This window comes from Cajanus cajan, chromosome 5, assembly GCF_000230855.2.
Source record: "Cajanus cajan strain Asha chromosome 5, NIPB_CcT2T_4, whole genome shotgun sequence".
In the NCBI taxonomy this organism is placed as follows: Eukaryota; Viridiplantae; Streptophyta; class Magnoliopsida; order Fabales; family Fabaceae; genus Cajanus; species Cajanus cajan.
Genome location: NC_138521.1, coordinates 60,210,475 through 60,233,767, shown reverse-complemented (window position 1 = coordinate 60,233,767; position 23,293 = coordinate 60,210,475). Strand labels below are relative to the sequence as shown.

The window sequence follows — 23,293 nt, the reverse complement described above, 5'->3', positions numbered from 1 at the left end:
TGCTATTAGCTACGCAGTCATTTTTTTTTTTTTTAAATTGCCTTGATAAAGTAAGTAATATCAATTATTCATAAAAAAAATATTAACAGTTAAAATTTTCATACATTCATGATTATATATATATATATATATATATATATATATATATATATTGTTAATAATTGACTTTTTATTAATGGCTAAAATTATTTGTTTTATTCTATAAATAAATTATTCATCTTTTCATGGAGTCGGTCTCTTTATAAGTAAAGTCATACATCTAGTTGTGATTTCATGTTCAAAGTAGAGATAATTATTATCCTTATAATAATTTTATTTATAATTTTATTAATCTTTATCCTTGTAATAAATGTAATGATTAAAAATAATGTAAAGAAATTTCTCCATAAAGATTTATTTTAACATCAAATATTACATTTTAATATTTTTTCCAATTTTTTTATGAATGTATAAATAATAAGGAGAAATCTACTTATTTTACTTAATAATTCATCATTTACATTGAATTTCAATGATTCAATCGTTAAATTAAAAAATTTTAATGTATAAATTTTTTGAAAATTTAAAAATCATATGATACTTCATCTTATTATCTGCCAATTTAAATTACTAAAACAATGTATCAAGTAATTTTTAATTTTTTAAAAAAATTACAATTTTAATATTAAATTTTTTTTAATCTAATGATTGAATTGTTAAAACTCAATAAGATGATGAATTGTTGAGTACAATAAATCTACCAAAAAAAATTTAAATAAGTGAATATCTCCTCATAAATAATTATCACATTGATGAAGATGATGGTTAAATATTCTTAATTCTAATACCAAATGAGTTATTTAATTACATTTCTCTCTAAATTTATTAATATATCTCATTCCATTAAATGAAAATGTTATTCACGATTAATACTTTTTGTGGTTAAATAATTTGTAACAAACCCAAAATCTAAAAAAGTTAATTATTTTGAAAATGAGGGGATAATATCCGAAGAAAGTCAACTTTCACAAATTACCAAATACCAATATTTATAATTGCCAACTCAATTTTCCTGACTAAGTACAAATTTTTAGTATACAACGTACTCTTGCTAATTGGTATAGTTTATGGCCATGTGTATATTGACATAATTAAATTTGAAGAAATGAAAAAACAATTGTGTGAATGAAAGTTTGACAAGAAACATAATAGTGGTTTAGTATTAAATTAAAAGTTTTATTTTTTTTTATCAAATAGCAGCCTTACATCATACCCAAATTGGGCCACGGGGAAAATTTAAAAGATAAAGTCTGTTTTAAACGAGAATAGGTAAAATACATGGCATCTCGTCAACTTAGTTTATAGAGTCAATGGGATTCGTTTGATTCCCAAAATTATAATTTGTGGTTAATATTTAATAATATCATTACAATTTAAATAGTAATAAAATGGAGGTTAAGATCAGATGCACTCTTCATCACATTGTGCCCCATGAGCTATAAATTGAACACGTGGCTATTACTATTAGTTTGTGTTTGTGGTAGGTGTCGTGAAATAAACAACAAATGATTAGTTCAGCTTTTATTGGATCTCGAGTTTTCCGTTTCTATTTATTTATTAAGGGTCAGTTATTAAGATCAGAAAAATATATACAGAGAGAGAGAGAGGTCTGACCTAAAAATCTACTAATGTCTCCATTCATAATAAATAACAATAAGCAAATAGATCAAATATAAAAATACTAATAACATGTAATTTTATAAAATTAATCTTATTGTTAACTTTTTTTATTAAAAATGATATAGCACATATATTTTTATTATAATATTATAAAATATAAATAAATTTATCAAAAATATATTATTTTAAAATATATTTATCAAAGTGTTATGTTTATTATTTATGTTAAGAAATTGGTCTCCCATCAATCAATTTCTCACTTTATTTTTTTTTATTTTTGTGTTAAGAAATTGATTACCGGGTAATTAATTTCTCAATTATAATTTTTTTTACAATTTTATTTTTGTATTATTATTATTATTATTATTTATGTGATATATATTATTTAATTTATTAATTTAAAAATTAATTGAAATTAGTTAATATATAAATAAATTCATAATTTTTATTTTATAACTTAAAAGTTTTGTAAGAAAAGATTATAAATAATTTAAAAATGCATAATTTTATTATGCAACACAAATTAAAAAATACACATATGTTACTAAAAGAAAATTTAAAAGATCAATTACATTGTCAAAACATATAAAATAATATAGATAAATAACTTTCACACATACTTTAAAATCAAATTTTTAGTGCAAATTACTCATAAGTCAAAATAAAAATAAAAATAGATAAATGACTTTCACACATACTTTCAAAATCAAATTCATGTAACAACTAATGACGTTAGTGTTCACCAGTACCACATGTGCTTGAATTTGATAAAAATGATACACATTTTCTAATGTAAAAGACATTTAATTCAAGGAAGAGATGACCAACTAGATAATTCATAGTCAAATTAATGGGGTGAAATATGGTGTGATAATTACAAATTTCAAAAATTACACTTGTGTTACTCACATATCATTTGTAACAATATGACATATCATTACACGGTAAACAATGTTTTATTATATCAACATTAGTTAATCTAAGTGACAGCGATTTGCATTTCTTAACTAAATTATCTAGGATTTAAACCTTGATATTAACTTATTAAGTATGAAATAAATTATGTTGAAAGATTAATACTTACACTCATATCTCCAACAAATATTAAAAATAATAAATACTTCATATAGCGATCTCAATTAAAAAAAATGTTATTTTATTATGTTAACAATGTTATCGCTTGCCAATGTAATTATTATGCATATCCAAATTGTTGTTTTATCATGTTAACAATGTTATCGTTTGCCAATGAATTATTATGCATATCCCGTGGTCTATTATCCATAACTTATATGAACTATGTACAGCAGAAAATTCACCCCCAAAAAAATTGTGCTACATACTATATTATTGTACAGCACTTCTGTAGATAACTATTTTAATGTATAAGACATTGTCTTTCCCTAGTTGTACCTAGTTAAATCATTAAACAGCTTATGTAATTGGTTGCTGTAAACTTGTAATGCCATTCTCAAATCACGTTTGACAAAATCACAAAAATAAACATGCCTTATTGAAAATGTAGCCGATGAATATCATGGCTACATTATGGTCCATGTTTTCATGACATCATATCCACACCTAACAGAGACCACAACAAAACTACAAATTGTTATTTCCCACTTCGATCAGGTACTTATAAAATATGGTTTATTAAGTCCATGAACATGGTAACAGGAAGCATGCACGAAAGTCCTTCTATCTAAGCTTCGTTGCTTTCTTTTCCATTATAATGTAGGACACAACATTTCCTCCATCTTCATTAAGTGGAAAGCAAATTAAGGTGATTAATTTCAGTTATGGGGATTTCTCCCCTTCACAAATTTCTTATGTTTCATTTCCAATATATATCTTACCCATAATTTTGAAATTCAAAGTAGTGACAGTTGGCTATTATATCCAATAAATGGTTGGGAGATATAATTAATTACGCATTGAATTTTAAATTCAATCAATGAATACAATTGTCCAATTTTTTAAAGCAATAATTTTTATTAATTACCATGTGACTCTCTTTTTCAAGAATTTATTATCTTTTCTCCCAAATAATTCATTTTTATTGTCATGTCTCTATCTCGTTACACTCATTCAACTTTCAGTCAAAAGTAAAAGCAAAATGCAAAAAATTTAACTAAATTAAGTTAAGACTTACTACATCCAATCAATAGGATTAGTCCACTAAAAGGAACTAGTCTCTTGCAACCTGAGGAGCAATTTATCCCAAAAATAAATAAAATTTCTTCGTTCTTTTTTAATAGTTTACGGTTTTTATACACAAATTAAGGAATATAATAATTTTATATCTTTTATAAAATAATTTTGAAGTTTTCTGTTATACCTATTTTTATTTTTACTCCACAAGTATTAGTTGTAAATATATAAATTAACTAAAATTTAAGTAAAAAAATAAGGGGTATAATTGACAAAAAAAAATAGTTATATTTAACTTTAAATAGAAAAAAAAATTTCTTCTAAAGAAAACCTGAAAATCAAAAAGAAGAGAGAGTATATATACATTTAAAACAAGTTTGTTTTAAAGTGAAAAGAAAAAAAAACTTACAACATACTTAGCTTAATTAAGGTTGATGATATATACACCTCCATTTTTTTATACATACACCCCCTTTTAAAAAAAAAAATATTAAATTTCTAAATTATCCTTAATATTATTTGAAATAAAAAAATGAAAAAAAAATTTCGGAGGTATATTTGTACATAATTATGGAAAGTTCTTTCCGGAATACTAAAATTACTATTCCGGAAATAAATTTCCGTCGGAATAATTCTGGAAAGTACTTTCCGTAACACTAAAATTACTATTGCGGAAAGTTCTTTCCGGAATTATAGTAACAAATACACGCACGGTTAATATTCCGAAAAGAATTTTTCGCAATAGTAATTATAGTATTACGGAAAGTATTTTCCATAATTATTTTGATGGAAAGTTATTTCCGGAATAGTAATTTTAATATTCTGGAAAGTACTTTCCGTAATTATTCTGACGAAAAGTTCTTTTCGGAAGGCTCATGATATATACACCTCCTGTTTTTTTTATAAGTACACCTTCTTTATTTTTTAAAAAAAATTATAAAATATTATATTTTTTTTTAATTTTATACCTTTAACTTTCAATTTTCTACTTTTTTTTCACATACTTTTTTTTTCTCTTTCAATTTTTACATGCTACCAAAATAAGTGACGTGAAAGAAAGATAACGGGGTGCATGTAAAAATTGAAAAAAGAAAAAAAAAAGAAAAAAGAAAGATCTGTAAAAAAATACTAAATTATATGTTGTGAATGTAAAATTAAAAAAAGAAAAACAAAAAATTAAGAATATTTTAAAATTTTAATTTTTTTTTTAAAAAAAGGTGTACTTATAGGAAAAAGGAGGTGTATATATCATCAACCTTTGAAAAACACTTTCCAGAATAATTTTTTTTATTCCAAATAATGTTAAGGATATTTTAGGAATTTAATTTTTTTTTTAAAAGGGAGTGTATGTATAAAAAATGGAGGTATATATATCATCAACCCTTAATTAAACCAGATCGAATTCAGGCCCACTCTGTATCTGGATTTTTGAAATGTAAGCCCAGCAGGAATTTTTTTTTTTGAGACTATTTAGTTTGGAGTGGGTTAAGAAATTAAAGGTGTGTTTTATTTTAATTGGTTGGGTTAAGGGACAAGGGAAAATTGTGGAAGACCTAAACATGTCATTCATCATGAAAAAGGATTTTTAGACCGTTAGGTCATTTTATTTTTAATTTAATAGTTTAAAAAAAAAATCTTTAATTTTTTCGTTCTTTCTTTTTTTTAATCTTTTTTTTTCCCGGTTTGTCCCTTAACTGTACCCCTCACGAAAAGCCATTTCCGATGTTTCGTTTTTTCCTCACAGCATTTCAGCTACATTATATTATTGACATCCGTATCTAAATCCTAAACTCTAAGGGGGTGTATTGGATTAGGATTTTAAAGGACTTTTTTAGTTAAAAAAAATCCTGCGGATTTTAAAAGACTTTGCAGGATTTTCATTACTTTTAAGATTTTGCAAGATTCTACAAGACTTAAAATCAGGATTTTAATGGATTCTGCAAGACTTTTAAATTAGGATTTTAATGGATTCTGTGGGATTTTGTGGAGTTTTGACATTTGATAAGATTTAAAAAAAAATTATACATTCAAATTTAAAAAGAGTCAAAGATAAAAATAATAAATAAAAAAAATAATGTCTAGATAAATAATAATAATAATTCTCTATAATATTCTATCCTCTTTTTATAGCATCCACTATCAATTGTAACAATTCATCGGAATCATCCTTAATCCAAGCTTCATAGTTTTCTTTCTCTTTTCATTTTTCTTTATTATTTCCTTGTGAATCTCCCATTTGAATTACTAAAACAATATATGTTAAAAAATAGTTATATAAATAATTACGGATAATAGACAAAATCAATAAAATTATATTATTATTTTTAGAAGCACACCATCATACAAGATCGAATATATTTTTGCTATCCAAATGGATCAAATACCTCAGTTATTATAAAAAAAATGTAAAAACGAAAATATAGAAACATAAGATAATTTTTTATATAAAAAAATTAGTATATTCGATACTGAAAAAATATTTAGATATATAATTTTTTTATATAAACAGAAGTATTTAGATATAGAGAATATATATATATATATATATATATATATATATGATAATTTTTAACGATATTTATAAATATAAATTATTCTAACAAATATTTTAACAATATTTTCTTTTTTAAAAAATAAGTTAATGAAGGCATAAATCCTAAACCCTAAAAAATTAGATATTGCAATGTCTTATGTTAATTTTCTTTTTTTAAAATATAAAAAATCTTAATTTCATAATATAAAAATAAAAAAGAAAAATTCATATAAAAAAAATAAAATAATTGTTGAGTCATAAAAGGAGGAGGGATAAGAGTAACAAATTCAAGGGAAAGAGAGAATTCGCAATTTTTATGCTAAGAGGGTTCTTCCCCCTAAGATCCATTTTTATCTCATTCTACTCACAAAAACCCTAACAAATTCATCTTTTATTTATTTATATATATATATATATATATATATATATATATATATATATTGTTGAGATTATGATATCAATTTCATCTTTCACCTTTTTCTTTTCTTAACGTGTGTCATAAAAAAAATTACCACTTAAAAGTTAAAATTTCAAGTATTTTTTTGTGTTATATAAAGGAACAAATTCAACTACATAGAATAAAATAAAGTAAGTCAATTAAAGAGAACGAACAGAAAAATAAAACAACTCAATGACACTATCATTTACATATTAGAGTTTCACAAAATAGGGGAATGGTATGAGAATAGTATTATATATGAGCAATGAACAATAGTGTAGTATTATTAGTAGAGAAAAAATGGAGAAGACAGGAGCATAGAAAAAAAAGATGAAAAACTCACTTGAAAATTCTTAAAACACTTGAAAAATCATTTCAAACAATCCTTTAAAATCCGATGGGTTTGGATGGGATTGTTTTATGAATCTGGTATTTATAGATAACACTAGAAAGTCTTTCAAAATCCCTCTCACACAACAATCCTTTAAAATCCTTAAATTTTTGAATACCAATGGATTGTTTTTAAGTTGTAAAAAATCTCAAATGAATACCGGTGGATTTTAATGGACTCTTTAAAAAATCCTAAAAATCCAGATTGAATACCACTGGATTGTTTTTAAGTGACATAAAATCCTGATTGAATACCAATGGACTTTTTTACTCAAAAAAAGTCTTTTAAAATCTTACGAAATCCTAAACCAATACATCCCCCTAAGTCTAAACTCCTTCGTGAACCATGAAAAAGAACCGAAGGGAGTTAGGGTAGATTTGAAAAGAAAAAATGTAATATTATTTAATTAATTTTAAATGCAATACTTATATATTTGAAAAAAAAAATTTCGTTACAATTTTATAAGTAAATCTTGGTTGAATCAAAATTGTTTTTCTAAAAAAAATATTTAAAAAATTAAATTAAATTTAACTCGACTTAACTTTCTAAAATTAATTTATTTTTGTAAAATCCAAACCGGTGGAAAGGATATCTCCTTATTAAAAAATATATAAATATACTAAAATATCAAACAACAATATACAGTATGTTAATGTAAGAGTACGAAAATATGATAAATTTTTTTTAACGATTTTACCAAATGTTATAAACTTTTTTCTTTTGTTGAAGAATAAATACTATACACGTTAATTCACGGTTAATTAATATATTTAAGAGTGTCCAAAACTGATTTAAACTAATTCAGAAACTTACTAACATTATGTTAATATGTGTGAAATTTGACTTAGATTTTTCTTAAGTAAAATGTCAAATTGATAAAAAAAAAAAAAACAAATGGATGAATAAGATTGTTAAGCGATTTTGGTAAGTGCATAAATGGTACAAATGTACAAATGATTAGTGATAAGTATTGTCTCTTTGAAAGTTCGTGTGATACATGACAATAAGTACATTTAATAAGTAATTTAGATTAAAGAATATTTCATTAAATAATCTTGATTGATGAAAGAAATAAAAACTATATAAAAGAAAGGTAGAGTTTTATTTATTTATTTTTTGTATTCTTACACATACTTAAAAGGTGGTTTAGATAAAAAAAATATGAAATGATATGTTAATATTGAGATTATACTTCATCGAACTCCATTCTCGTGCATTAACACTCAAATCTTTTTTCATATTTAATGTTGATATTATCTCACTAATTTTTGCTCAAATCTTGATTCTTCAAACGGAAAAACATAAATTCTCTTATTTAACATAAATCCCTTAAATATTTAATAAACAAACTTGCATAAATCAAAAGAATTTGAGATAGTTAATGAGTCAAGTTTTATTCTTAGACCAAACTCCATTAGGTATTTTATTCTAGTTCAAGATTACAAAAAATATTTTTCAACACTCAATCAATCAAATATCAAGTTATGGTTGATCAATCCATAAAGAGCACAATCTACAAAGAGCCTTAAGATTAAAAACAAAATATTAACATTGAAATGGAAAGACACACACAATAAGGATGAAATTAACTCCTCATTATCATAAAGAACACAAAAAAGAAAATAATTGGAGTCATAGAAGATGGAGGGTAAAAGATAAGCTTCAAGGTGACAAGGGAAACCCTAGTAGCACTTGTTTAGCTCCAATCCCTCAAAAGTCACTCCAAACGAGAGTGAGATAAAATGTCTCAAAAGTACCACATAATTAAAATGGTGCCCAACACACGCTAAACCATGTCAAGCACATGCACACAAGAAGGAAAATAAATCCTCTTTGCTAAGGTTACATTAGACATAGGCAAAGGTCAATAAACATAATGAAGACAGAGACTCTATGCCTAGTTGGCGTTGGATGTGAATAGTATGACATTGATTAATCTTCAAAGAAACTTATTTTAATTATTCTTTTTGACTTCCATGTGTCTTATTTTTCTTGACTTGCTCCAAATTCACTTCCTAATCAAGTGTTAGCCAAAACACGAGAATAAGTGGTGTAATTAAGTAGTGATAATCATATTTCAATTAATTACAAAAAATCATTAAATAGAAGACTTAATTAAAAGTTAAAAAAATTGATATTGTTAATGTAAAATGAACAATAATTACAAATATAAATTAATATCACAAAATATTTACTAATAGTACATTTAGCAAACCGTAATTTGAATGAAAAGAGAAAAAGATCATGAAATTATACAAAATGATATTATTCATTCGGGTTTTAAAATAATGAAATAATTTGAAATTGCATAAAAATTTAAGTAAAATCCACGACCAAAAAATTTCACACTAAAATAATTGAATTTTGTGAAATTTAGTGTGAAAAATATCATAAATTGTTCTTGTTGGTTGGATTTGTTATATATACATATATATTTATATAATAAAATGTGTATACAAATCACATAAACATGCATATTTTAAAAAATTTATATTCATTTAAATCGTTCAACAGCTAGTTTTATAAAATATTTTTAACTTCATAAATTAAGTGAATATTTATCGATTGAAAATTAGCATTGCAAATTTATCAATTATTTTGTAGCAAACATAACCTCATTAAAAAGAAAGTAAATTGGATGGATTGTGTCCCCACCCACTGAGAGTGTCTTTCCCGTAAGTTGGACGTTTTTGATACTTTGGACGTGAATTTTAATTCAAAACGTGTGTCCTAACAAACACACGGAGGCGCGGCAAGGCATTACGCCTCTTTTCATCAATTCCTCTAACCTCACTTTAAAACTGTAACCTCTCTCTCTCTCTCTCTCTCTCTCTCTCTCTCTTTTAGTTTTTCGATTCATTGTTTAGGAAAATTTCACATGGTTTTGCGAATTGGTTATGGCTTCTCTCTCTCCACTGGTATAAATTTTTAACACGGTTTATCTGGTAATGAAAATTATTCAGGTGTCAATTTTTTATTACATAAATGTCAAATACTTGCAGAAGCGATAATTACACTCCCTTAAACGGGGAGGAACTCGGCACGAGACGTAGAAGAGAGGTACCCCTCTTTTTAAACCTAACTATTTCTTGATTGAATTCCTAATTTTATCAATGTAAATGTTGTTAGCTTTTCAAATATTTTTTGGGTTTTCCATGCTGTTTGCGACTGGACTTTATGTATCATCTTGTTTGTTACCTACCGATATATTTTTTGTCTATGATTTGCAGCATAGAAAAGAGATGGGCGTTTTGAGAAGATCTCAATCCCAAAGCATTCAACTAAACCAGGTACGTTACATGCTGGTTTGTTGTGGCTAATTTGACACTGGTGATATGGGGTTCTAATGCTTGTTGATTCAACATAGAGAGCTCCAGCGTGATTTTTTTATGCACAAACACTTCCTGCTGAATTTCAAATTCAAAATGTTGCATGATTTTAATATTTACATCACTTAGGTACACATTGGTTAAAGCCTTAAAGGGAGAGGATAGTAAAACACTTGATAAAGGAACAATACAGAGTGAAGTTGAACCTTGCATAGATTCCTTTGGACTTGGATCATAAAACCTTGCCACTACTTATAATGAAAGATAGATTCATTAAATGAGTAAATGACCAATAAGTTTTTAAAATTGAGTTTTATTTAGCAAACACCTGATGGCTGATACAAATACGATGTAGATGCAGATACTAGGACAACATGATATGTCATTATCAGAATCTCATGCAGAAGACAGGAAACGTATTCAGAGGTTGGAAAAAGAGCTTCTAAACTGTTTTCAAGAAATAGGTGGGTTTTTCCCCTTTTTCTTTTTTAATTTCTTCTTTACTATTTTCATGGCATGCATGTGTACTTTCATGGATGAACAACTTTGGTGACAGATAGTTGTCATTTAAAGAGTAGTGTTTCTTTCACCTCTTATTTTGTGTATTTTTGACCTCAAAACTACTTTGTAATAGTAGTTGAATTCCCATGGAATGCATTTATTGAATGCTAAATTAAAATTTTTGAAGTTTTTTTTTAGCACTTCTTCACTGGCTTACTTTGTTTGAACTTTATACAGATTATCTTCAGGATCAACTCGGTGCAAGGAATGAAGAGGTGAACTACTTGGAACAGCGTGTTTGCAGCCTTGAATTGAAATTAGAAGGGATGGAAGATTTACAAGAGGAGGTTTTCAGCTTAAGGGAGGAGCTGAAAAGATCCAATTTAAATCAATTTTCCTTGATCAAGGAACTAGATACTAAAGAAATAGAATTAGAGAAGTCAGCTTTGTCCATAGAGAAACTGGAGGAATCATTTTCATCCATAGCATTAGAGTCTCAGTTTGAAGTAGAGAGTATGAAGCTTGACATGATGGCCTTGGAACAGAGTCTTTTTGAGGCCAAGAAAATCCATGATGAAACTCTTGATGAAAATAATAGAATGAGTAGATCAATTGAGGAGCTCCAGGTTGCATTGCAGGATGCCCAAAAAATCATCGTCTCTCTAAATGAAGAAAATAGGGAACTTAAAAAAATGCTTGATACTGCCCACAGAAACTCTAGAATTTCTTCTCAAAAGGATGAGTACTGTCTGGAAAACAAGGACAGATCACAACTCAAGACTCAATCTTCCTTGAGCCAACAAGGCAATGACCCTTCCATGCTGAAGGGCTCAAGGTACACCCATTTTGAACTTTTATTTAGATGTTCGACTAATTATTTTTGACATGTGGCCAGTTAAGTATGTTATTTTAATTGTGTTTAATTGCTGAAAGATGAGGATGTTTTCATTGTGATCTTCTGTTGCCCTTTTATCTATCTGGGCTTGACCTTCAATTTGATAGTTTCAGAGTACTCTTCAAGTTAATAAAACAGAAGTCCGCGGGTTTATCAAGCTAACTTGTTTCCTTCTGTTTTTCTTAATGTTTCAATTTTTTCTTATATAATAAAACAAACAGAGCGGCTTGAATAAAGTCTTAACAATATTATTATGATCATCAGTAGTTAATTACACCTCTTTGTATTTAAAATTTGTAGAATTTCAACATGGATGGGATGCATTCTGAAAATTAAAGAAATGAGTAATTCCCCTTACTAGTTTATGTAAGTTGAAATATGTTCCTTTTGGCTCTTCAATGCAATGTTTCACAGCCAACATAGCATGCACATTAAAAGAAATTAAACGTGTCTATCCGGATAGTTATGTATGGAGAAGATAAGATTACGTGTCTTCACTAATCGCTTGTGATTACATAGGTGTCCAATTATTTCTTCTTTTTGTTTTTATAATTTTATGATTTGAAGTATACTTTCATTACACTTTCTGGTAATGTTTTCTTAATATTTCCTCAGAACTTCTGAAGAACGGGTGTCACATGTTGGAAGATTGGCAATGATCTCAGATCCAGCTGCAGATTTAAAAGGGAACATGGAGATGTCACAACAGATTCAAGAATATGAACGTCTTATCAAGAAACTGAAGGTATGGGCATTCATCCAAGCTTAATCGTTGAAGTGGTCTATGTGAATTTGTTAATTAGATATCGTATGCCATAAGATTTGAGATTTATATGGTATTTTGACCCCCTCTACCAGGAAGAATTGAGAGAAGAAAAGTTGAGGGCCAAAGAAGAAGCAGAGGACTTAGTTCAGGAAATGGCAGAGCTGAGATACCAATTTACTAGTTCTCTAGAGGAAGAATGTAAGCGCCGTGCTTGCATTGAACATGCATCCTTGCAAAGAATTGCCGAGTTAGAGGCTCAGGTATTAAGTCAGAAGTTAAAAATGTCTTGTCTTTTTTCTTTTTCTTTCTCATTTATCCATTAGAGTTCATTTATAGTGCACCGTGCTTATTTTTTTCTCTTTTGTTTTTATTCCAGCTTCAGAGAGAGCATAGAAACCCTTAGTTGCTGCCAGGCATCTCCCTGAAACAGAGGCTGACACTGTTCTAAGTCATTCAGGTAGAGAATGACCTCAAAGGTTTGTATCGATGCATCTCAAAAGTTGCCCTCTCAACATAAAAGTAGTTTGCCAAATACTTTTCATTACAGTTGAACTATTGAATTCATATTGTTGGATTGAGTTTAAAGTCCAGTATCTCTAAGATTCCCTTGTGTACTGAAGAGAGTTTTATAGTTCGCAGGCCTTTTATAGCTGCATACTGCACATTACTCTGACCAGAAATCAGTTGAGGAATAGTTTTAATGTCTAGTTTTAGAGAGAAAATGAAATAAAGGAAAATTGTAATGGTTAGAAGAACATAATAGAATGAAAATGTAATGATGTTACTTCCCTTTGTTTGAGTTGATAAAAATTGAAATTTGCTTCATTTTTTAATCCCGAAGTATCAATTTTGCTTCATACCAGTTTCTACAACATTTATTTACACTATCAATCTCCCTTTATTCTTTGTCTCTTTTAAGTGTTTCACAAAATAAGTTCCGCTAATTTGATTTCCATTGCTTCTCTCAGGGTTTATAGTTCTGGAAAGCATCCTGGCAAGAGAATTGTTATAGTTGGACAACATTGTCCCCTTGCCCCCACTATTTTTTTTCTCTTTCTTTTTCTTCTGTGATGGAAGATTTACATACGACATCTTCTTATGCCTTCTATCGAATCAAAGTGGGTATGTATAGAAGAACAGGGAACGAATTGAGAGAAGTGCTTAAGGATGCTTGGAGATATTTTCTTTCTTTCCTTTTTTGTGCGTTTTGCGGGAATGGAGGGGAGAGGATAAGAATTGTACATGATCTCTACCTATGAGTGCAATTGGCATAATTTTACCAGTTTAAATTCAATTTATTTATTTTTTTAAAACGAATGATTCTTGGCAAACAGGTTTTGGAATCACATATTTATTTTATTTTAAGAAATGCTCGTTTTTTAAACATTCTTTTAAGAGATTCATAAAAATCGGTGATTTTTCTTTTAAAAAATAGATGCATGTTAAAGTAAAATGGCTTTCGGCAAATTCTTAAGAAATTAAATCTAAATCAACCTAGTGTGGCACGGTTAACATGTAATCTTTGTTCTTTAAGCATCTAATCGGGAATTGGATCTCCTCCTCCTTTATATGTATGAAAAAAACATTTTGTTGGTACTAGAAGTCATATCTTAAAATGTATTAAATATAGAATTATTGAAGCATTTGAAATTTCAGTGCTTATATATCTTTAAATTTTAATTAACAGCCAGACAAATTGCATGTTTTTTCCTGAATTATAAAAATACATCATTTCCTTTCGACATATAATAATTATATTAATTACTTTAATCGTTTAGGCAATTACCTTAATTATATATAATTGATAACAGAAATAACTAGTTCGAATTATATAATTAAAATTATTTTAGATTACATTACATTAATGATGTAGCATTAAAAAATAATTAGAAAATGAGCGCAGAAACATATTCCAATTCCATCCATCGCCCACGCTTAATCTGACAAGGGAGGAAGAAGCAAAGTGAATAAAAGGAAAGGGTTAGAGAGGAGTGCAGGATAGAAGAGTGGAAGTGAGCGCACCTTAAACATCCTTGGCAACGAGGTCACCGTTGATGAGCTCTCTGTAGGCAGCAACGGGCCAGCTGAAGCCACGGAAGAGAAGACGCGAGGCCAGAGGGACGTCGATGATGATCTCCTTCATCGTCGGTTTCTTCTCGTCCCTGATCGCAATCAAGTAGCTCCGACCCACCCACCCGATCCAACCCGCGATGTACAGGAACAGGAACCCCGGCGTGATGAACTCGCCCCAGTGCCTCTGGTCCCCGTTCACGATCAGGTGCGGAAGCCCATCGCCGCCGCACAGCAACCCCTGCTTCGCGTAGTTGTCGAACCGCCGCTTCGTCTTCTCCACCGACGCCTTTATCGCCAGCGCCGGCGCGCTGTCCGGCGCGTACAGCTTCAGCGACGACTCCAGCTTCTTTATCGACTGCTTCTGGCGCTTGGCGAACTGCTTCGACTCCTTGCACGGCGTCAGGCCCGAGATGTCCGCGGCGGCGGGGAGCGGCGCCGAGAGGAGGATGGAGGAGAGGGCGAGCGCCGCGGAGAAGGCCTTGAGATCTGTGGTGTCCGGGCTGTTGGCATTGGTGGTGCAGACGATGGTGGGCCGCGGTCTTGGGCTTAGCTTGGGGCGGAGGGCGGCGGGCTTGGAGAGGTTGGTGGGAATGGTGAGCGACATGGCTGCGTGTGGTGTGTGTGTGTGAGAAGAGATGAAAGGAAATGGTTTTTAGATTCTGTGAAGGGGTGATTGGTGGTGGGTAACTAAAGAGAGGGTTGGGGATTGTGGATAAGGTGATGAGGCTGACTTGGATTTTTTCTATTGGTTCTGCCTTTCCCACACCAAATACTCTGTTATCCTTCTTTGGGTTGGATAAGACACCACATGCCTCCTCATATAATGGAGATAAAAGGAGAGCTTGAAGTTGAAACTAGTTAAAAATTACATAAAGAAATACTAATCGGTAACATTGATTATTTCCTATGAATTCACAATGGTTAATGTTTATTTTCGTTTTAAAATTACATGTCTTGAATATTGCTAGTGCTATCTTGGTTCACTTACAGAAGAAAAAGCTTCAAAATAGACGAATTTTGAGATGTCTATTCCAGAATCACAGAGATATAGGTTCAATTGTTGTAGTCTACTCATGCAAGTAACTTATGATCATAATCTTTCACCTTCTCCAAGGTTGCACAATGGAATTCTCTAACGTCATTTTTCCTACTTGATAGAAAACTTTCTCTAAGAATATTCTAGTGTTTAAGAATTAGTTAAATGGTTGCAACTAAATAAAACTGCTTGCAGTTTAAATTTGTGCAGTAATCCTTTAAGGAGACTTCTGTTGGGAGTTTTAATGTCATTAGCGTCCAACTTAGTAGTTTATTGAAAGTATCAATCTTCTCGTTCTATTATTTTTATTTATCAAAAAATAAAAGCTCATGATTTGGGCACATTCTTGTTTGGCGAAAAACACTCACAACAGCCATGTCCAATGTTCACATTGCAAAACATTGTGATGATGTACAAAGGTATCATGGAACCTCACAAGCTTGACAGAAGTGGAACAATAGACACACACACGAGTGACGAGCCAGTACTAGTAATTGTTAACTTACCTACAAAGATAGATCATCAAAAGAAAAACTAAGTTAGATTTATTACAAGCCAAACTTAATCTTAGAATCTAGAAATATTTGATACATCATCACCATAATAAATGACAACTATCACAAACTATACAGCGTCACCATTGATCACATTACAAGTCAATCTACAAGCATAAATATTTGGATAGATTTTTGTTGTATTGATACACGAGGTTTGTGAGCCACATAAAAAACTCAATTAAACTTTTCTTTATCGAATTGAAATGTATTTTTCTTAACAGGAAGATACAATACTCATTAAAACAGTAATACGTCTTGCGAAATCTAAAATAATAATATACCATAAAAGGATATTTGAGTCATCAATACTTGTCGTCGACTTATGTATTTGTTAAAATTGAACCAAAAAGTTTACCATTTTTATGAGCATCACCGAGGTTTAACAAGGGTTTGGAAGAGTCTTAACCTATACTTTGAACCTTGAGTCTTTTTCACGAGTCTTGAGTTATTGACTATTATTTTTTCTCTATTTGTTTGTAACCAATTCAGTAATTTGATTACTGGACCGTCTCGACCGTAGGCCGATTGGTATTGCCGACTCGGCCGTAGGCCGATTGGTATCTCGGACTATAAGGACTACACCTTAAGCCTTTTCGCCTTATAGGCTCAAGGCTGGAAGGCAAGTGGACCGTCTCGACCGTAGGCCGATTGGTATCGTCAACTCGCCCGTAGGCCGATTGGTGTCGCCGACTCGCCCGTAGGCCGATTGGTATCGCTGAATATAAGGGCTACTATGCGTGTGAGGCCGACTATAAACCTGTGCACTGCCTAGGCCGATTCACGACCTGATTTCACCCGACTGTAACCTTGGCCGACTCACCCGACTGTAACCTCGGCCGACTCACTCGATTGTAACCTTGGCCGACTCACCCGACTATAACCTTGGCCGACTCACTCGACTGTAACCTTGGCCGACTCACCCGACTGTAACCTTGGCCGACTCACTCGACTGTAACCTTGGCTGACTCACCCGACTGTAACCTTGGTCGACTCACTCGACTGTAACCTTGGCCGACTCACCCGACTGTAACCTTGGCCGACTCACCCGACTGTAACCTTGGCCAACTCTCCCTCTCAGAGCCAGATACCGATCGACTCCCACCCATAAAGGCTTACTCGGTCATTATCCGATTGGACACTCAGTAAATGGCGAGGTCCCACCTTCACTCACCAAGTATTTTCTAGATTGTAACCGCTAAAGAGATCCCCATATTCACGGGGCTCATAAGGCCCGTGAACAAGAAACTATAAAATCCAAAACCCTAGAGTTAAGAAGACAGATTACACTTTTGAATGCTCTGGCTCTAAGGTATGATCTAGGAAAAAATCCTAGTCCACCCCTTGGTCGGAACAATTACAATTCGCTTATTTTTAGCATTTAATTATGATCATTCTTAATCAGATTATACTTATCTCCAAATTAGTTTTAGATAAAATCTTGAAATATTAATGAGAAAGAAAAAAAAACTAAATCATTCTTATAAGAATGATAACTCTATTCATCACTTTATTACTTATTAATGGATATACTTGTCATAATAGAATTAGATAAGTTTAATGGAAATTCACTAATTAATCAATTGAAATCACAATTTATATGAATTTTAAAATAATAATTATAAAAGTTAATAAATTTTTTATTTATGACATTTTTTGATTAAATGATCGCATAAAATTGTTTTAACCTACACTATTAAACTCTTTTTAAATTTATAAATTAAGATAAATAAATAAAGACTAAATTATAATTTTGATCATTTTTCTTATTTGATAAGTTCATCTGAGTTCCTTATTTTTTATATTTGAATCAATTTAATTATTTTAAAATAATAATAATTTTTAATTTTAAATTCATTTTTGACTGATTTGAGATGTGAAATTTATAATAATAAATTCAACTATATAAAAATATAGTAAAAATTGTTTGAAAAATATTTCATAAGTAATTAAAAAATAGTATGAAATCATAGATTTTGAATTTTAAATTATCTTTTGTACTAATTTTTATATAATTTTTATAATACTTTTTTATTTAAACTTTAATTATATTTAATAATTTTTTATATAAGTAAATTTAATGAGATGAATTTAAAATCTTAAAAAAGTAAAAAAAAAATCTAAAATTATTTTTCAAAATTGAAAATAATCATTATTTTAAAAAGATAAAATTGGTCTAAATTTAATAAAAAAAATATCAAAATAAACATTTTAAAATATGAAGAGTCAAAATAAACCTAACAAATAAAATAAGGAAAAAATATAATTTAATCATAAATAAATGAACGATGTTGAGAATTTAGGTGCCTAACCTCGATTACTCGATATTAAAACAATAAAAAAAAATATTCGCATAGAAATCGGATGCAGGGAAAAGGATTTCTCATATATATAATAGTAAAATGCACTGGTTTAATTTAAATAATATTTTACGACATGTGTTAATATGGTATATATATTTTTTAATTAAAGTATAAAAAAGTCAAAAAGAAGAAGAAGGAGTAACTCCGGAATGGACAGTAATAATTACAATATCGCATTGATTTAATTATAACAAACTTTGCTGATTTTTAGTGACATCTTTGGGATGTTTTTGTTTTTGGCCCGACGCATATTTAAATCAACCAATACAGCAGTATTAATAAAAAAAGCAAAACAATAGTAATACACAAATCTAAATCAATGGCCGGCAACAATTTATTAATTGTTCACTAAATAAATGTAAAATAAAAACATAATTGTTTCTTGCATTTATATTTTGAGTTTATTTTTATAAGCTTCCATATAAATTCTTTTACGTTATTAATCACTCAACTCCTATATATTAAATATGATATTTTATTTTTATGTAAGAGTGTTTTTTAAAAAAAAAAAATCAAAGAAAAAGTTCTTAGAGATTTTTTAAACTTTTTATTTGATTTAATTTTTATTTATTATAATTATTTATAATAATTTAAAATATAATTTATATATTCAAACATAATATTTATTTATATAATATATTATAAATTTTAGTTATATATAATAAATATTTAATTTGTGTATTATACAAATTAAAATATTAGTTAAAAATCATCATTAATAGTTTTTAAAATGAATTTTATAGGAATAAAAATGTGCATAAAATTAAGTGAGAATCCCAAAAATTCTTTTCTACCATCCTAGCTCTTGGTTAATTCCTTTCGTTTTCATTGGAAAACTTGGTATCCAAAAATCCCAAAAGAAGATTATATTTTTGGAGGCATAAAGAAGTTGTCAAAGTGGATTGCTTTTGGGGTTTGAAATGGCTCCTACATAGCACATCTCGAAAGGTGCCCCCACTTGATCCATTCAACGTCTCAATTCAAACGACGCCTATAATAAATAAATAAACAAATTTATAATATTTAAATAATAAACAAACACACACAATAAGAGCGTTTTCTTCACCGAAGAACACGTTCACTCTCCATTTTGCCTTGCAAACTGCGTTTTCTCCGCACTTTCCACCCTCCCATTCTGACCTTTCTTGACGCTATTTTTGCTTTATCAACTTCTTATCGAAGCCCTTTCTCTTCTCCCATTATCTGGAGCTATCAAAATTCGTGCTTTTTTACGAGTCTCGCTGAACATTCCGTTTCTTACTCCAGGTACCATGTTGCTTTCTTTTGAACAAGTTTTGATTTTGATGATTCTGTTGCTGAGGCAAGCCCTTTAGTCCATCTGGGTGTTTCGAGATTTTTGCTTTCTTGTGTTTTCCGCTGTCCTTGGAAATCTTGTGCTTCTTGATCTTTCTATTTGGATGGGGAATTTTTGTACTTTTATTTTATTTTGTTTTCTTTCACGGTCCTTGTCAATGGCTGGTGATTCCGTTTTTCTTTATGTTGCTTTACCCTTAATCGCTTTTGTCCGTTTTGTCTACCTTGGTTCATTCTTTTGGTTCTTTTTATGAACGTGTAGTTTTTGTCAAGTTATGACTATGGTTTCTTGATAAAATCAATGCTTTTGTGATAAGTGGATTAAGAATTAGATATTTGGGTTTATTTTGCTTATTGTGGTGTTTTTGTAGTGACTGAATACCACTTGCTTGCCTTTGCAGGGAGAGATAACTAGTCTTTAGGTCACACAGGATTTTTGTTTGTTATTTTTGAGTACTTTACCTTAATCTGCATCTGAACCGATTGTTCAAGAAGAGAGAATATGTCGGGTTCAAAGAAATCTCCTTTGAAGGTTTCTAAACCTAGCTCTGTTGCATCTTGGACGAATCCATTTGATTCTGATGATGAGGCAGTGGATAACAGAAAGTATAGTTCATCTAAAAAGACTTCTTCAGGACGTGCACTTGTTACACTGGAAGTTAACACCAACCCCTTTGATGATGACATTGATGCCAACAAGAAATCTTCATCAACATCATATGCCTTTCAATCAGCGGATCGGAACAGGTATAAGAATGGTTTTCGTGATTCCGGTGGATTAGAGAATCAATCGGTGCAAGAATTGGAGAATTATGCTGTTTACAAGGCTGAAGAGACTACAAATTCGGTCAACAATTGTTTGAAGATAGCAGAGAACATAAGAGAGGATGCTACCAAGACACTAGTCACCCTTCATCAACAGGGTGAACAAATTACCAGGAGTCATCATGTTGCTGCTGACATTGATCACGATTTGAGTCGGGTATCAATCTTGTTAACTAATACACTTTTTTCAGTGCTCCTATATGGATGGCTTCTTCATGTTGTTTTACCTTTGTGTAAATTTTGTGTTGCTTCAGAACATCATTTTGTTATGAAACCCTTTCAAAATCAAATTCTTATTCTGCTGTAAAACTGATTAAATTTTGACTATTGCTGCTTCCAGGGAGAAAAGCTCTTGGGAAGCCTTGGTGGCCTCTTCTCCAAAACTTGGAAACCAAAGAAGACACGTGCAATAACAGGCCCGGTTATTGTTGGAGGTTAATATCTTCTCAACATGTGCTTTCTTTTCCAATTTTAATTCTTGAGTAAATTACACTGATACTCCTGAGGTTTTGTGAAATTGCACACAACTCTCGTGCCTTTTTAAAGTTTACCACAAATCTCCCTTATATGGGGTCTCAGTGTAATATTTTCAATTAAGGGAGGTTAGTGTAATATTTACGGGTTGCCAGTGTAATGTTTTGAAAAACAATTAAAGAGGTTAGTATAGGAAAAAAAAAGAGAGTAGAGTACATGTGCAATTTCACAAAACCTTGAAGAGTGTTAATGTAATTTTCTCTTAATTCTTTTGGGTTGTATTGTTGGCATAATCTCACGGTAAATACAATATCCGAAACTGTAATTTTTAACTAAACCATGTAGACGACTTCACCTAGTGGGATAAGACTTTGGATGTGTTTGGGAACCAGATAAGTTTAACTCAACTGAGGTTAAAAAAAAAAAAATTACACTCACAAGCTTTTACTTTTTCCACATTGGAATGTGTATTTCTCCGTTGAACGTGATTTCAAACCGGTATTCAAACACACTTCGTTGTTTTACTATTATTGTTGTAGTATTGGCATAATGTTGTTCATGATATGCAGATGACCCAATCAGGAGAAAGGGAAATCACTTGGAGCAGAGAGAGAAGTTGGGGCTGACTTCAGCACCCAAAGGGCAGTCCAAGCTGCGGACCCCACCTCAGGAGCCAACAAATGCACTTGAAAAAGTTGAGGTTCGTATCAACTAGTAGGTGAAGATTAAAGTGTTGTTTGAAGCTCTAGTGTGTTAGGTATTATTATGATAGCAGTTCTATAAGTGTCTCTCTGATTTTGATGTCATTAATATGTGCTGGTGACTTTTTACTATAGTTTCAGCTCTAATGACCATATCATTAGGTTACCACAAGCCAGTTTTATTTCCAATTACGTGAGAAATGCTAGTGATACTGTCTCTAACACTCTTTTGCTAATACTTTGACTAACCATTAGACTCTAGCCAATTGTTTGACGACATATTATTTATTGTTCATATGAATTCAGCTACTAAATAAAATGTGCTGAAACAGGTTGAAAAAAGGAAGCAAGATGATGCACTATCAGATTTAAGTGATTTGTTAGGAGAGCTTAAAGAGATGGCTGTTGACATGGGATCCGAGATTGAGTGGTTAGTCAATTGCATTATTAATAGTTTTTTTTTTCTTCTAACAATTTGTATGCCATTATTAATAGTTATTTGGGTAAATGTTGCGCTTGCAGGCATAACAAAGCCCTGAATCATCTGTATGATGATGTGGATGAGTTGAATTTCCGAATGAAAGGTGCCAATCAACGTGGCAGTCGTTTACTCGGAAAATAAGATTGATTTCATCTCTTGCTATTTATTTCCTTTCCTGCTCCTCATCATTGTTTTCTCTCTTTGGATCCATCATCTGGTTTAATGAGACAATCATTTCATTAAGTTTACACTTGTGTTGCATTACATTAAATATGCAACAGATTAAACTCCACTTGGTGCAATACTACATTCACTTTGTTCATTTCTCATCCTGCTTTTATAGGTAGAGCCCCAATACTGCGCTCAATTAGCCAATTGGTATCAATCATTGAATTCCATCACTGCTTTTGGTTAAGTGCTGAACGATTAATATTTCAATATCGTATCTGTCTCATTGCGTTAAAAGATTAATACACTGATTTAATTTATATATACTGACAGGATTAAAATTTATACTGTCAAAGATGTAAAAAAAAATTACATAAGAAATCACTTAGTTGCTTTCTATATTTGTTAAAAAAAAATGATTGATGATAATGTTAAAAACAAAAATACTCTCTTTGACAATAATTGTGACTTGTCATTTTATAAAAACAAAAGGCATTGATTATATTTTTAGAATTTTTATTTTGATCTTTTGATACCAAAATGACAGAATAATTAAAGGTCATTTTTTTATACAATAGAAAATTTTCAATGTTCTATAGTTTTTATATAAAGCTTTATGCAATATTATCTTGAAACAATC

The 23,293-nt window shown here is 30.1% G+C and overlaps 3 protein-coding genes across 10 annotated transcripts; 2 read left to right on the top strand and 1 right to left on the bottom strand.

Moving 5' to 3' along the window:
- The first annotated feature begins 9,828 nt into the window (after nt 1-9,828).
- Nucleotides 9,829-13,981, top strand: LOC109807862 (myosin heavy chain-like protein). Of its 8 annotated transcripts, none has more exons than XM_083075533.1 (9): nt 9,829-9,976; nt 10,137-10,233; nt 10,404-10,463; nt 10,858-10,966; nt 11,241-11,838; nt 12,514-12,643; nt 12,757-12,924; nt 13,041-13,140; nt 13,633-13,981. In XM_083075533.1, the coding sequence occupies exons 2-8, from the start codon at nt 10,159-10,161 to the stop codon at nt 13,065-13,067; spliced, it is 1,167 nt and encodes a 388-aa protein (XP_082931659.1). In that variant the 5' UTR covers nt 9,829-9,976; nt 10,137-10,158; the 3' UTR covers nt 13,068-13,140; nt 13,633-13,981. The 8 variants fall into 8 exon arrangements, with proteins under 8 accessions (XP_082931659.1, XP_082931664.1, XP_082931663.1 ...); XM_083075538.1 differs by having other exon boundaries at nt 9,888-9,976; nt 10,176-10,233; XM_083075537.1 differs by having other exon boundaries at nt 9,945-10,091; nt 10,176-10,233; nt 10,864-10,966.
- Nucleotides 13,982-14,469: 488 nt separating this feature from the next.
- Nucleotides 14,470-15,341, bottom strand: PSAF (photosystem I subunit F). The gene is made up of 2 exons (XM_020370546.3): nt 14,687-15,341; nt 14,470-14,604 (listed from the first exon to the last, which is right to left on the bottom strand). Exon 1 carries the CDS (start codon nt 15,339-15,341, stop codon nt 14,688-14,690), a length of 654 nt encoding a protein of 217 aa, XP_020226135.1. The 3' UTR covers nt 14,470-14,604; nt 14,687.
- Nucleotides 15,342-19,717: 4,376 nt separating this feature from the next.
- On the top strand, nt 19,718-22,807 carry LOC109806793 (SNAP25 homologous protein SNAP33). Its single transcript, XM_020369290.3, has 6 exons — nt 19,718-19,956; nt 20,406-20,986; nt 21,170-21,263; nt 21,873-22,003; nt 22,337-22,434; nt 22,527-22,807. The coding sequence occupies exons 2-6, from the start codon at nt 20,507-20,509 to the stop codon at nt 22,624-22,626; spliced, it is 903 nt and encodes a 300-aa protein (XP_020224879.1). The 5' UTR covers nt 19,718-19,956; nt 20,406-20,506; the 3' UTR covers nt 22,627-22,807.
- The last annotated feature ends 486 nt before the right edge of the window (nt 22,808-23,293 follow it).

What these genes read in the sequence shown, in the direction of transcription:
- PSAF (XM_020370546.3), bottom strand. Translation starts at nt 15,341, where the DNA reads ATGTCGCTCACCATTCCCACCAACCTCTCCAAGCCCGCCGCCCTCCGC.
- LOC109806793 (XM_020369290.3), top strand. Translation starts at nt 20,507, where the DNA reads ATGTCGGGTTCAAAGAAATCTCCTTTGAAGGTTTCTAAACCTAGCTCT. An exon ending in TTGATCACGATTTGAGTCGG is followed by an intron (nt 20,987 to 21,169) that starts GTATCAATCTTG and finishes TGCTGCTTCCAG; the next exon opens with GGAGAAAAGCTCTTGGGAAG. An exon ending in ATGCACTTGAAAAAGTTGAG is followed by an intron (nt 22,004 to 22,336) that starts GTTCGTATCAAC and finishes GTGCTGAAACAG; the next exon opens with GTTGAAAAAAGGAAGCAAGA.
- LOC109807862 (XM_083075533.1), top strand. Translation starts at nt 10,159, where the DNA reads ATGTCAAATACTTGCAGAAGCGATAATTACACTCCCTTAAACGGGGAG. An exon ending in AAAGCATTCAACTAAACCAG is followed by an intron (nt 10,464 to 10,857) that starts GTACGTTACATG and finishes AATACGATGTAG; the next exon opens with ATGCAGATACTAGGACAACA. An exon ending in AAACTGTTTTCAAGAAATAG is followed by an intron (nt 10,967 to 11,240) that starts GTGGGTTTTTCC and finishes AACTTTATACAG; the next exon opens with ATTATCTTCAGGATCAACTC.